The following is a 13904-nucleotide window of genomic DNA, read 5'->3' on the forward strand; positions in this document are numbered from 1 at the left end:
ACTTAAAAGCCCAAGATTTCAACAACTTTAATTTAAAGTAGAGGAAGCTCAAGTATATGTTTTTTTTATCTAGACTTTGACCCTCTATTGTGGCCCCCTATTAGCTTAAGGGCCATGATTTGAATAATCATGAATCTACACTCCTTAACTTTTCACATAAATTCAAATTTGTTCAAATTATGACCCCTGGAGGTAAGGTGGAGCCATGATGGACAATCAAAGTTTTACATGGAAACAAAGAGGAAAAATCTCGAAAATAAATGGCCATGTTTGGTCATATTTACAAGGACACATACTCAGAAATGTAGAAACAAGTTTGTTCTAATTATGACCTCCAGGAGAGGGTGGAGCCACAAATGGGCGATCAATTATGGAAAAATTTTTAAATATCGACTCACAAACAGCAAAGCCATGTTTACCGGTAGTCATATTTATATGAAAACTTCTTCAGGTAAAGTAGATTCAAGTTTGTCCCAATCATGACCCTGAGGGTATGATGGGGCCACAAGGGCAGTCAAAGTTTTTAGGAATATAAATGAAAAATGTTTTTTCTCAAGAACAACTAAGCCATGATAAGTCATATTTATATGGCAGCATCCTCAGGTAGTGTAGATATGACCCCCAGGGGTAGGAGAAGACCACAATATGTGATCAAAGTTTACACAGGAATATATAGGGGAAAATATCTCCTAAAGAAAAGCAGGATTATAGTGACCCAAGTGAGCATTGAGACCTATGAGCCTCTGTTTTGCTTTTAGCTCACCTGCTGTTCAAAGTGAGCTTTTCTGATCACATTTTGTCTGAAGTCCATCTGTAAACTTTTCACATTTTCAACTTCTTCTCTAAAACCACTGCACCAATTTCAACCAAACTTGCCACAAAGCATCCTTAGGTGAAGGTCAAGTTTGTTCGAATGAAGGGCTGTGCCCTCATTCAATGGGAGATAATTCAGAAATAGTGAAAATTTGGTGGCTTGTTTTAAAAATCTTCTCAAGAACCACTGGGCCAAAAAAGTTGAAACTTAATAGGAAAACTTCTTTACATAGTGTAGATTCAAGTTTGTTCAAACAATGACTCCCAGGGCCTTTGTTGCAGAGTTTCAGCCTAGTGTGAACATGTCATTAAAAATGAATAATCCTTTTGTAAATTTTATACCTGTATCAGGTAAGTAGTTACCATGATTATTATACTAAGTAAGGCATTGCTCAAAATTGAATCTAAGAACTGTTCCACAAAAATAATTCATGATCATTTAGACAAAATTCAGGTTCTTGGTATAAAATTCTTGGGACTATCTAATTACATGCATAACCTAACAGTAAAGAATCACATGTTTTTTGTTTTGTTTTTTTTTTTTTTGGTTAACACAAAAAGGACACTTGGAATTTCATTAATAAATGTATTCATTAACTAAAAGTGAAATCCAATTGGAAATACATGTATATATAACTTTCAAAAGACTTACATAGATATTAACCCTGACACAGGTTGAATTGATATACAATATATACAATGTATACATTTCACATCCAAAAGGGCAAAAGGTATGGAGAACGGTCTCAACATACATCTAAAAGTACATGTATTTATTACTTTCATATTTGTCAACAAAAAGCACAAAAATGTACTTCAAATAGTATAATAATTAAATCAATGATATAAAGAAATGTAATATTTCATTTTTTTAAAAGGAATGTTGTTTGTATAAAAAGTACAAAAATGTAACCAATTTACAGGAAGTTAAACATGTATTCATTGTTGTTTATCTAACCACTTCATCATGTTCCACATTGTTTGTAACTTCTGAGTAGCATTTTCTGTCTGTTCTGTGAATCTGATACATTTCAAAAGTCCTTCTCTTGCCTCTGTACAAGAGACTCTTGGACACTCATCTGTTACTTCCGTACCCTGTCCTTTATTATCTGTATCTGTTTCACTCTGCAGTGTTATGTTATTTATCTCTTCAAATCTAAGGTACTGCTCTATTGTCATTTTGTGATCTCCCTCAATTTTTCGCATCAAGACTTGTGCATCATTTCCTATATTCTCCCCTGCATTGGATGGAATGTTCAGCACTTCAACACATGATAACAACTTAGACTGCTGCCAGTATTTCAGGATAGTCTGCGGTGGAACTGTAACCCAGGAATTGTAAATGTATCTTAGAGCATCTCTCAATCCCAAATTTTCCTGTTCACCCTTTGACTGCTGTTCAATATAATGCTGTAGACAATAGCCTCTGTATCGAGTCTTAAATTCATCCAATAACCCTGCATCAAAAGGATTATTCATACTCACTTCTTCAACACTCTGAGGAAGATACATGAGCTTTATGTTTCGAAGTCCACTTTCTATTTCTTCATGCTGGAGAGAAAATTTCAGTAAAAGCAGAGCTTTCTTTTTGTTGATGCTCAACTGTTCATCAAAATCAAGTATCCAGTCTGAGAAGAGATTTGCATCCTTGCTATTGATAATCCTGAACCATGCATAGTTGTCTGGCTGAAATCTTTCTCCAAGAATTTTTGCATTTGATGGTGGTGTGAAAACAAAAGGTTTTAGCATGTTTGATCCATTTGCATTTGAACACAAACCTACTACGACACTTGCCATAGTGGATGTTTGTCGATATGGCTTCAAGTTATATATGAGCTTTAGCTCCTCAACACAGTACACTTCATTTAAGTCATAAAATTTCAACTCTGAATGTATCTGATTCATGAAATCAATCTGTGATCCCACAACTACAGGGCTTGTCTCTGTGGCTATCTTTCTTTTGTTGAGCCCATATCTTATTTTGAAACAATGCAGCCATCCATTTGAATATGAAAAAGTTTCATCAACTGCAAATTCTTCCCCTAAAGACTGTGCCTTTTCTTTTATTGCATTGTTTGTAATTCCAACACCACGCATATTATTCTCCACTATCCACTTGTAGAGCTTTTCTTCCATATCAAAGTTCCTCGTTTTTCTGATTCTCCGACAGTTTTCCCTTAATTTTGGAAGACTTAAATATTTTGATTTGAGCTTCAAAATGTCACTAACTGTTGAGTGACCAATGTGTCGATTCCATTTTTCTTGAAAATGATCCCTAATTTTTCTCATTGTGTATTTAGGATTTTCTTCCTTGAAAATACACATTTCTCGTTTTTGCCCCATTGTTAACTGCCCCCTTGGGTAAGATGATCTGGAGTTGCCATTGCATTGTTTTGCAGTTTCAACTGGTTCTATTAAAGACCCTTGTTCTTCAATAAAATGTTCACCGCTGTCATGTTCAAAAGATGGGTCGTATTCTTCAACTTTCATTTCTAGCTCTTCGTAAATTTGAATATCCGTGTCCAATACACGCCTAGAATGTGAATTTTCAGTGCAATCCTGTTCCATACCTACAGAATGTAGATGAACAGCAAAATGATAAAAAGTATTATCTGACCGCTAGATTTGAAACTTCCGGTTGAGCAATGAAAGTTAAATCAAACATTGAATAATTCCGAGGATACGATCAAATCTAAATGTAATTTAATTAAGAAGAATTATACTAAGAATAATACATAAGCATAATAAGAAAGAAGTCTTGTTTACGATTTTTTTTCAAAAGGAGGGGCAATGCCAGAATTTCCATTCTATTGGATTTATTAAAAACAAACAAACAAACAAACAAAAACAAAAAGAACCAAAGCAATAAAAAAAAAAAAACAAGAGGCCCATGGGCACATCGCTCACCTGAGCACTGTGGCTAGGAAAAAAAGCAAAAATCAGTTCAGTATTAAACGCTTTAATGCATAAGTTGTCCTAAACTACCCCTAAAAGGACGGGGGGGGGTATGATTTGAACAAAATTGAATCTACTAAGATGCTTACATATTTCTTTGACTAACTGTGACTTTTTTCCCTACAAGTTTGAACTTTCATTATGGTCCCATCCTACTCCCGGGTGTCATGATTTGAACAAATCTGAATCTACACTATCTGAAGATGCTTCTATATAAATATGACCAATCAAAGCTTTGCTGTTCTTGAGAAAAATTTTTACAAATCTGAATCTACACTATCTGAAGATGCTTCCATATTAATATGACCAATCATAGCTTTGTTGTTCTTGAGAAGATTTTTTTTTAAATTTCCTATGTATTCCTATGCATAACTTTAATAATCAATTGTGGCCCCATCCTATCCTCAGGGGGTCATGATTTTTATCAAGCATGAATCTACAATACCTTAGGATACTTCCGAATAGTTAATAACTAATCATGCTTTGCTGTTCTTGAGAAGATTTTACCTATATATTCCTATGTAAAACTTTGATCGTCCATTGTTGCCCCCACCCTACCCCTGCGAGTCATGTTTTTCACAAATTTGAATCTACACTACTTGAGGATGATTCCACATGAGTTTCATCTTTCCTGGCCCAGTGGTTCTTCAGAAGAAGCTTTTTAAAGATTTTTCCTATATTTTCCTATGCAAAACTTTGAACATCCATTGTGGCCCCACCCTACCCCTGGGGGTCATGTTTTTAACAAGCTTGAATCTACACTTCTTGAGGATGATTTCACATGAGGCCGTGCCCCCCCCCCCTCCCCCAATAATTTTGCCGATATATAGAGTACTATAGAAAACATAGATACTATATGCTTGTGCGCCCTCAATAAAAACGTCTGATTACCTTTTTTTTTTTTTTTTTGCTTGTGAAGGAATTTTTGGTAGTTGATGGTGTCCCCTCAACTGAAAGTGTATGGCTGTGCCCCCCCCCAAACTGAAATTGCTTCCTACGGGCCTGATATATACATATATATATGTTGGGGGTCTAATTACAAAGGAAAGAGGGTGTCATTTCATGTTTCCTTAGATTAAAAATACCATCTCCTGGCATGCAGTAGTTGATAAATTTCAAACAAAATATTTGTTTAATTTTTGCTCAGATACACACACAAAGTTGCAATCTGTCTTTATCTGTACGTTTAACAGACTGCAGGGATCCAGGAATTTTTTCCGGGGGGGGGGGGGGTCAAATGCATTTACTAAAAAATCCGACTTAAAAACTTTTCGACAATCTAGGAAAATGTTTACTTCTCCAAATCCCCAAAAGGGGGGCTGCTGAGCATACCCCCCTCCTCGATCTGTGCATGGACTCTGTTGATACTGATAAGGTTTCAAGATACAAGAAACATGATAAGAAACTTAAATTAAAACCAGAAGTGTTTTTTTTTTAATTTTTTTTTTTAACAAATTACATCCACTGGTTTGGACTGGGTCTGACCAAACATATGTATAATATTTCTTTTGCGAAATTCAAATTCTATTTTTTTTTCTCAAAAGTATCAAAAGTTTTCATTTAAATCAGTGAGAAGCATGTCAATATAATTCTGAAGTGTTTTTTGATATACATATATTAAATGTAAGGGATTGTTCGTTTTATTAACACCAGGAACATTTTTCATTGGAATGAAAATTAATAAACAGAATTACAAGTATGAATGTTGACATTGCTTAATTTTAAATGGTTTTGACTACATACCTGAAGAAGGAGTTGCATTTTGAAATAATTCAATAAATAATATTAATTTGTGTAACATTTGAAGAAACTGAAAATCATGTATTTTGATGTGGTCCTTTTAAAATTCCATACTTGAAAATCTTGCTATCTTGACTGAACCTAATCTGCATTTCTTAAAAGGTCAACAATGAAATATATACTTACAAAGCAATAACCTCCTTTAATATTTTAATATTATTGTCTAAACATAAACAAAAGGTAAACCCATTCTCTGTAAACATTAAAAGTGACTGATTCTGACAGGTTTTTATGTGACTTTATTTTGGTAATTTAATTGTAGCATGTACATGTCAACCTTTAATAATTTTTCACATCCAAATACAAAAACAATTTTCAATTAATAACAAATTATTGTAAAATTCACAAAAATACACTATCCCATTTGAAATATCACAGAAATATTAAAATATGGCAACTTGCCTTTTTCTAATCTGAAAACTTATTTTCATTTTGTTTGACTACATAAATATAAATGCAAAGTATACAATATATACATTACTTTGTAATGTAAATTCTTCATAATTATTAAGTGTGACTACATGTTTTATTTCAATAGTCACATAAATTACACTGCATGTGAAATTTATAATCAAATTAACAATATATAAAATAATAAAATGAATATCCGCAGTAACTTCCTCAGTCATCCTCTATTTTTTCTTTCTTTTTCTTTGGAGCACTGTTGAGATTGTTCCATACCTCTGCTGTTTTCCGATCACACTTTGTTACCCGACTGAAGTCTATGGCCTGGAGTTGTGGAATCATTGCCAGGATCTGGAACTTGTAACCCTATCAAGACACCAAAGGACATGTTTAAAAAGAATGAATTCAAAAGCATTTACCAAAAGTCCCCAGTCAGTTTTGGAAGAAGTTATTTGTTTGCCAAAACCAGTTAGTTAAAATGTTGCTTCTCAGTAAATGAGTAAATATATCATACCCTAGTGTATTGTGACATACAATTTAAGTCAAATTTTTCAGTAATTGTAATCTATGGTCATATATTAATGAGGCTTGATATTTAAGTTTACAGTTAAATATAACCAATCTATTCTACAATGATTCTAGAAGAAATATATAATCAATGTACTTGTTTTTCCCTATTGTAGTCTCAACCTGACTCCTAGCTAGGACTTGCACTTTTTATCTTGATTATATGTAGAGACTTCTACAATGCTTTCAAGAAATGAGGGTTTTTTTCTGTTTCTTTGCAGAAGATTCTTTCTCACATACTACTATGGATATGCTTAAGCCTGGTTACCGAGACTTTTACAGGACACTATTGATCTGCTTTTACCATTTTCTGATTATATCCTCTTGGTTTTAGGCAATGTCCTTTATTTGAACAATTGTGAATTCCTCAAGATTGATTTGTGGCAAGTTGGTAAACTTGGCCCTGTGGTTTATACAAGGACATTAAATTGGGAACAGATTACTGTTAATAGTAGGCTGGATGGACAATTTAAATCAGATATTGCTATTTGGAATTTAAAACTTGTCAAAAAATTATAGAAAACTTTTACTTCTACATTGTATTTTTAAAATTATAAAACATGTCAATCTAAAGCGTACCAAGAAACTTGCTTCTATAAGTAATGTTTCTTTTAACTACAACAAATCACAAAATTTATTACCTAATCATTCAATATCAAACCATTCAAAATTTGAGCTTTATCAGAGCAGAAAACACCAAAAATGAAATGTGCATTAAAGTGTGTGATTGCAGGCCAAAGGTATATGTGTTAAAATGTTTGAATGCAGGGAAGGGGGTTAAGTTTAGCTTCTGCACTATATACAACTATACAAGAATAAACATACTTTGGTATTGTGTATCTTTTTGGTTTTATAACTTTTTTTATCGAAGAAGCATTAAGTAAGGAATTATCTGTGATCAGTTTGACAGCTTTTAATCACGTAAGTGTGTTTCCTGCATACAAAACCTACATGAACTGCATGACATGAAATTTGATTAAAAGCAGGTATTTAGAGTAAATGAGTCACAACTGAAACCCATTAGATTAAGCAAAATATCCTAAATTTGCAAATGTTGACCATTTTTACACCACAATTAATTCCTGTTCTTAACTATTTAAAGATACAAAATGCATTCATAAAAATCTGTTAAGATGTTAAAATAATGAAATTCATCAAACGTTGTGGTTGTTGTTTATTTAACTCTTTACAAATAGTAATTAACTCAATAACTTTTCATCCTTAACCCCCCCCCCCCCCCAAACAAAAAAAAAAACTTTAACAAAAAGCTAATTGGCCAAATTAGAATTTTTCAAATAGTTTCTCAACAATCTCTGATCATGTGCAGCAAGTCTTCATTTCTTTCATTCCTACCTTTGCTTTCTCCAGTGGGTTGCCATGGGTTGTCAGCTTTCGTAACTTCTTCAGAGCAGAAAGCTTAGCAACCTCTTTAATGTCTGCTATTTGATTACCATGGAGATATAAGATCTGAAGCTCAGTAAACTCTAACAGAACCTACAAAACATCATAATAATGCAAATGTTTACATTTTCAAGGCATTTTTTATTTTGGTTTAAAACATGAAATTAACAATGTGGTAAAAATATCTCAAAATGAAAGATGATGAATAATCAAATTTAGTGTAGATATTGCAGAAATATCTCCATGAAAAAAATGAAAGCCATGAACAGCATTATCATTTATTATTATTTATTTTTTACTATATTCATTATAAAAAAAAGAAGAGAAACTCAAATAGGATTGCAAGATCTCTTTAAAAAAGAAGACACTCAAATTTTTCAAAAAGGTTTCTTTTTGCGGGGTCAAGCACTGAGAAATTGGTATAACCATTATATGTATCCTAACCTACTGACTGACAATGGACAGTTTGTGTTTATAGAGAGCTATGCTTTTCATGATGCAATACATTTCATGACTTAAAATATTAAATTTCTTGTAAATATCATAGGCTCTTGTAATAAAAATTAAGATAATTTAATTAAGATTATGAATTTCAAAAATGTGAAGGAAGTCTTTTGTACAGAAGATGGAGGAAAATGTTAAATCATGTTAATTTTGACTTCAAAACATTGTAATGAAAAAAAAAAGTTGTTTATTTTAATTGAAAAAAGTTTATTGCTATTAAATGTATGTAAAATGATACAATGTACATGGTAATTAAGCACCCCCCCCCCCCACCATTTTTTCAGAGTCTGTAAAAATATTCCCTTGTTCTGAAATTTTACAAAATAATGTTGCTGCCTTAAAGTCATGTACCGTATATACTCGCCTATAAGTCAGTTTTTTGGGAGTTAAACTTTGGTCCAAAGCTCTATGTCCGACTTATAGGGGAGTTATAAAAAGATTGGTATTTTAGAGGGTCAAGCCCTCCAATATAAGCTTAAAAAATTCAACCGACTTATAGGCGGACCGACTTATTTGCGAGTATATACGGTACCTTTGTTTTTAGTTTTAGATATGCCTACTGAGGATATGTGGGAAGTAAATAAGTCCAAAAATATGACTGTAGAAAAATGATCACTATATTTTACCGGATCAACAGTTGTAAGTTCATTGAAAGATAAGTCAATCCAAGCAATATTCTTGGGATTTTCAAATTTGGCATTTATGACTTCACCAAGTCGTTCAATTGACTGAAGGCTGTTATTGTTTAAACGAAGACATCGACTTGTAGACTTGCCATCCTCAGTAAGGCCTTGATTCTTTCTTGGAGATGATCTGGGCTCCTCGTCTAGTGCATCTGTGAAGTGTAAAATGTGTAGTTAAAAAATTTTATACATTAAATAAGGTTCTTTTTATTCTGACACATAGTTTGCTGAATACATTAAAGCTTAGGGGCTGGGGGTAAAGTGTATTCAATCCTTACCCTCTACTTTATTTAGCCGACAAAATGAATAATCAAGTGGATCCTGTATTTCATTTGTGGCATCTATGGATGGCAATGCATCTGTTTTCTTTTTGGGTGTATGTGGAACAACACTGAATAAAGAAAATACATCCTCAAATTTTTGTAAGATATAGGTAACAAATATTTGAAAATAGAAATATATAATTGAAATAGGACTTCAACTTAATATTCAAAACTTCCAGGGGCATAGCTGCCAAACTGTAGCATTATGGTTTTATCATGTTATATTTTAGTCCTTGACCATAACGGCAACGCTACACAATGAGTACAGATCCCGTAGTGTAAAGCAAGTGAAATTCACAGCACAAGATTTTCTGCGCACTTTGGGATGTATTTCGCCACTTTCCAGCACTGGTCAATCAACATGCAAGCTTTCATACCTTAATTCTAGACATATTCTATAACCAACCTGTATATTTTATCCGCTTCATAACCGTTTATTGTCATCTCTACAGACCGATTAACTCGTTTGTTGTGAATTTTGGATGCATAACGAGTTTATTGGTCTGTAGAGACGACTATAAACAGTTAGGAGGTGGATAAAATATACAGGATGGTTATAGAATATGTCTAGATTAGGGGGATGAAAGGTCGTTGATTGACCAACGCTGGAAAGTGGCGAAATACATCCCCAAATTTTTCAGAAAAGCTTGCGCCGTAAATTGCATTTTATTTACATTACGGAATCTGTAGTGTTATGGTCAAAGTCTAAAATATAAAACAATAACGCTACAGTTCAGAGTTCTGTATGCAGCTACCAAGGACGTATTTACGTCCCTGAAACTACAAATCAGCTGCCGATTATATCGTGTTGGCAAATTTTTCACACCAATAAACAAATTCAATCCTGTTTAACTTCACAAATTATATTTGATAGTCAAATACACTCATCACACTGTTGACTGGGGTTTGGGAGAAATAACAGAGGAAATTCTAGCAAATGTCAAATTCAAATCGAAAAATGTACCGTTGACCTATTTCTGTAAAAGCAGCATATTACCTGGATCCAGACATCATTGACTATTATTCCAACAACTTTGGGAAGCTTTTTAAAGTACTTTTTTTTCTTATTTCAGTTTTCACATAATGTTTTGAAACACTTTGACGCGGTTGGGTTGCTGGGACGACACAAGTTTACTCGGGTCTTTTTAAAAGTGTAGTAGAGTTCCGAATGAATCTTAATTTTCAGAGAAGAAATGAATTAAAATCCGGAATACGTTATTACTTTCCCAATTTAACAACGGCGTTCTTTCATGTAATGAAACAGTAAGATCGCATATAGCTTTCTAGGCTAGGTCAATATTAGTTCTTCTTCCAAGAAATCAAAGGAATTTATAACAATTTATTTATCAATTATTTACAATTTATATCGTGATGACTTCAACTTTTCGATCTATCGTCAACTTGCCTTAAATATGTAGCAATATATCTTTATCACCTGTATATGGAATTTATGTCTCCCAGTTGGTTCAATATGTAAGAGCATGCTCTACGTGTGGACAATTTCTAAAATGAGGCAAGCTATTGACAAACAAATTGATGGAACAGGATATCAACAGTCTTTTGTGAATTCAACATTTCGCAAGTTCTACGTATGGTCGATACGCAAATACAATCTATTATAAGTCGAATGCTGGCTGACGTTTTTCATACTAATTATTATTTACACACTGAATTGTCTATGGATTTTTCCGTTTGCCTGATCATGACAAGGAGCATGCCAAGAAATCCCGTCCATTTTTCCACAGCGATAGAGTCAATAAAAGTGTAATTGATGCAAATCACCCATATTCCCCTAACGCTGGCGAGACAATTAACGGCATCAGACTTGAGGGGGTGGATCCTAAGTTTTCCGTTTTTCTTAGTAAAAGAAAAATAAACTTCTACCCCAGGAAGTAACCTCCTATGCCCTGAAAAAAAAATAGTTCCTGTCAAAAACCTTTATTTGTTTACAAAATATGTAAAATGCACTAGACACAGGTACCAAAATTGTAAAATAGACTGGAAGGAAATAAAAAAAATTCAAAAGAAAAAATAATAATTTTATATGTATGGAACTACAATTGACTAAGTTCATTTTCATTGGTCAATTAGCGGTATGATACCTTAATAAGGCGCGAGACTTCCACAACAACCAAGTTCATCGTGCCCGATGTTAATTTATACTAGGAAAAAACTATTTTGATATGGAAACACTGAAAAATTTGAAAGGCGTCTAATTTTTACTGAACAATTAATTAGTTTACTACAATCTATTGCACTTTCTTTTTCTTCTATTTTACTTTTTTAACCGCATATGATTTGCATGGAAAATCCCCCCTCCCCTTCAATTAAAAAAAGACGGGAAAAAGGTGCAAAGGCTTCTAAATAATAAGTATTCTAGCTTTAATTTAGAACCAGTAAAACTTAAGATCCTTCCCTCAAAACTGCTGACATTAATTGCCTCGCGCACATCTCCCTGGGGAAAATCACAGATTAACGCTAATTCCGCTTTTATTGAGTTCGCTCTAAAACTACAATGCGTACTTTTTCTTGGCATGCACCGACACGGCGGGTGTGACAGGTCGACAGGGGATGCTTACTACCCAATGGCACCTGATCCAACCTCTGATGCTTTTGGAGGTCCGTGTTTTCTCTGCTCCCGATTTGTATTTTTCCAGGCGCGGATCCAGGATTTTTTTCCGGGGGGGGGACCCCAGTCAAATTTCTTGACAAGCAAAAAAAACAAACAAACAAACAAAAACGACAAAAAAACACTAAAATTCCCTTCCCAAACGTATAAAGGACATGCGCAACGTAGTTTGAACTTTATTGTCTTTTTCCCTGGAGTTGAAGAGTTCTGATTCTAAAAGGAACTGTGTGTGCTACTTTATGTCTATATATGCTGTTGTACACTTCTTTTCAAACAGGTCACGTTTAGATGAACAAAACATCTATAATATATGTTTAGTAATTTTTGTATATTTTTCTTTGAATTATACAAGAATTTTCATCAACTGAAATCTTTTCAAAACCCCTGGTAATGCATGATGATTTTTTTGTCTACGAACATCTGATGGCACTATAATCCTAAATTAAGAATATCTTGAAAAATTATCAGTTGGTAAGGTACGTTGCGTATATGTCCTTAAACTCAGAAAATTTCTTGACAAGAAAAAAAAAATTAAAATCCATTTCCAGAACGTGAAATAGCTTATTTCGTGGTAGTGATGATGTGGTCCACGTTTTCTTGGGGGGGGGGGGGGGGGAGGGGGGGTCCAAAGTCATTTTTTATTTTTTTTACTTGTGTCAGTATATACTTTTAATAAATCTGCAAATTCCGGGGGACCCCCCCCCCTCTAGATCCGCGCATGCATTTCATACTACATGTATATGTTTTATATATAGTGACAATGCTATAAATGTAAAACGATTATGTATTAAAAAATTAATGAGTTAGCACTTGTATTTAGCTGGTCAGGCATAATCAATCAAGATACAAATTTATCACAATCAACGATGATAATTACCAGTACCCAGATAAAGGGTTTGAAGTTAGAAGTGACTCTCGAGCTACCGAAAGTGAACGCTGGAAAATATGAAAATTTGGTCTTACTTTCCTTTTGAGTCTTCAAGTAATTCTGACATACTGATTTTGTATCTTGCTTAGCAAGTCCATTTCACCAAAATGGACTTTGTGATTTTATAACTATTTTGTCAAGAAGTTTTCTATTCAACAATTATTATATAGCGTGTCTATCAATAACCTTTAATAAACATTTTAAAAAATGGTAAGTTATTATATTTCAATTTTAAGACTATAACATTATTATATATATATATATATATATATATATATATATATATATATATATACATGTATATATATATATATATATACATACACACACACACACACACATATATATATATATATATATATATATATATATATATATATATATATATATATATATATATAACCTCTCAGTGACCTTCAATTGTTTCAGATTTAAGATAATAAAGAGATACAAGAGGCCCAAGGGCCTTGAATTGCTCTTCTGATAAACTGTACAACCTCTCACTTCTATTTGAAGCCTCTAAGTATCCTGTATATTTATATAAACCCTTGAAATTCCAAAGGTAGGTCATCATGACCTACATTTTAGATGAAACACTCTAAGAACCCAAGATGAGTTTAAGCCAATTAGTACCTGAGATTTGGTCATGGTGACCTACTTATCATTTGTCATTCTCTGAGGAACCAAGATGTATCATTTAAGTTTGATGATTCTAAGCCAATTAAAACCTAAAATATTTTTAAAATTATAACCATAAAATTTCAAAAGTAGATCACAGTGACCTACTTTTCAGTCGACTAACTCTGCGGACCCATGATGGATCAACTGACAAAGTTTGATGATTCTTAGCCAATTAGTACCTGAAATATTTAATTAAAGCCATAAATTTTCAAAAG

The 13904-nt window shown here is 33.2% G+C and overlaps 3 protein-coding genes across 3 annotated transcripts in view; 1 reads left to right on the forward strand and 2 right to left on the reverse strand.

Moving 5' to 3' along the window:
- Window positions 1-13904, forward strand: part of LOC133197094 (uncharacterized) — a 138019-nt gene that overhangs the window by 100353 nt on the left and 23762 nt on the right. The window lies entirely within an intron of this gene.
- On the reverse strand, window positions 1753-3381 carry LOC133196104 (uncharacterized). Its single transcript, XM_061332043.1, has one exon. The coding sequence runs from the start codon at window positions 3379-3381 to the stop codon at window positions 1753-1755; it is 1629 nt and encodes a 542-aa protein (XP_061188027.1).
- LOC133196196 (leucine-rich repeat-containing protein 51-like) lies at window positions 5932-10595 on the reverse strand. The gene is made up of 5 exons (XM_061332113.1): window positions 10449-10595; window positions 9407-9519; window positions 9072-9280; window positions 7894-8034; window positions 5932-6339 (listed from the first exon to the last, which is right to left on the reverse strand). The coding sequence occupies exons 1-5, from the start codon at window positions 10463-10465 to the stop codon at window positions 6190-6192; spliced, it is 630 nt and encodes a 209-aa protein (XP_061188097.1). The 5' UTR covers window positions 10466-10595; the 3' UTR covers window positions 5932-6189.

This window comes from Saccostrea echinata, unplaced genomic scaffold, assembly GCF_033153115.1.
Source record: "Saccostrea echinata isolate AGI-Se365-2 ecotype Australia unplaced genomic scaffold, CSIRO_AGI_Sech_v1 ptg000030l, whole genome shotgun sequence".
NCBI lineage: Eukaryota > Metazoa > Mollusca > Bivalvia > Ostreida > Ostreidae > Saccostrea > Saccostrea echinata.

Bases quoted from the DNA above. Each gene is read 5' to 3' on its own strand.
- LOC133196104 (XM_061332043.1), bottom strand. From the start codon at position 3,381: ATGGAACAGGATTGCACTGAAAATTCACATTCTAGGCGTGTATTGGAC.
- LOC133196196 (XM_061332113.1), bottom strand. The intron at 8,035-9,071 runs GTAAAATATAGT...GATGTTTTGTAG, and splicing joins AACTTACAACTGTTGATCCG to GTTCTGTTAGAGTTTACTGA. The intron at 6,340-7,893 runs GTAGGAATGAAA...GTGTCTTGATAG, and splicing joins ACCCACTGGAGAAAGCAAAG to GGTTACAAGTTCCAGATCCT.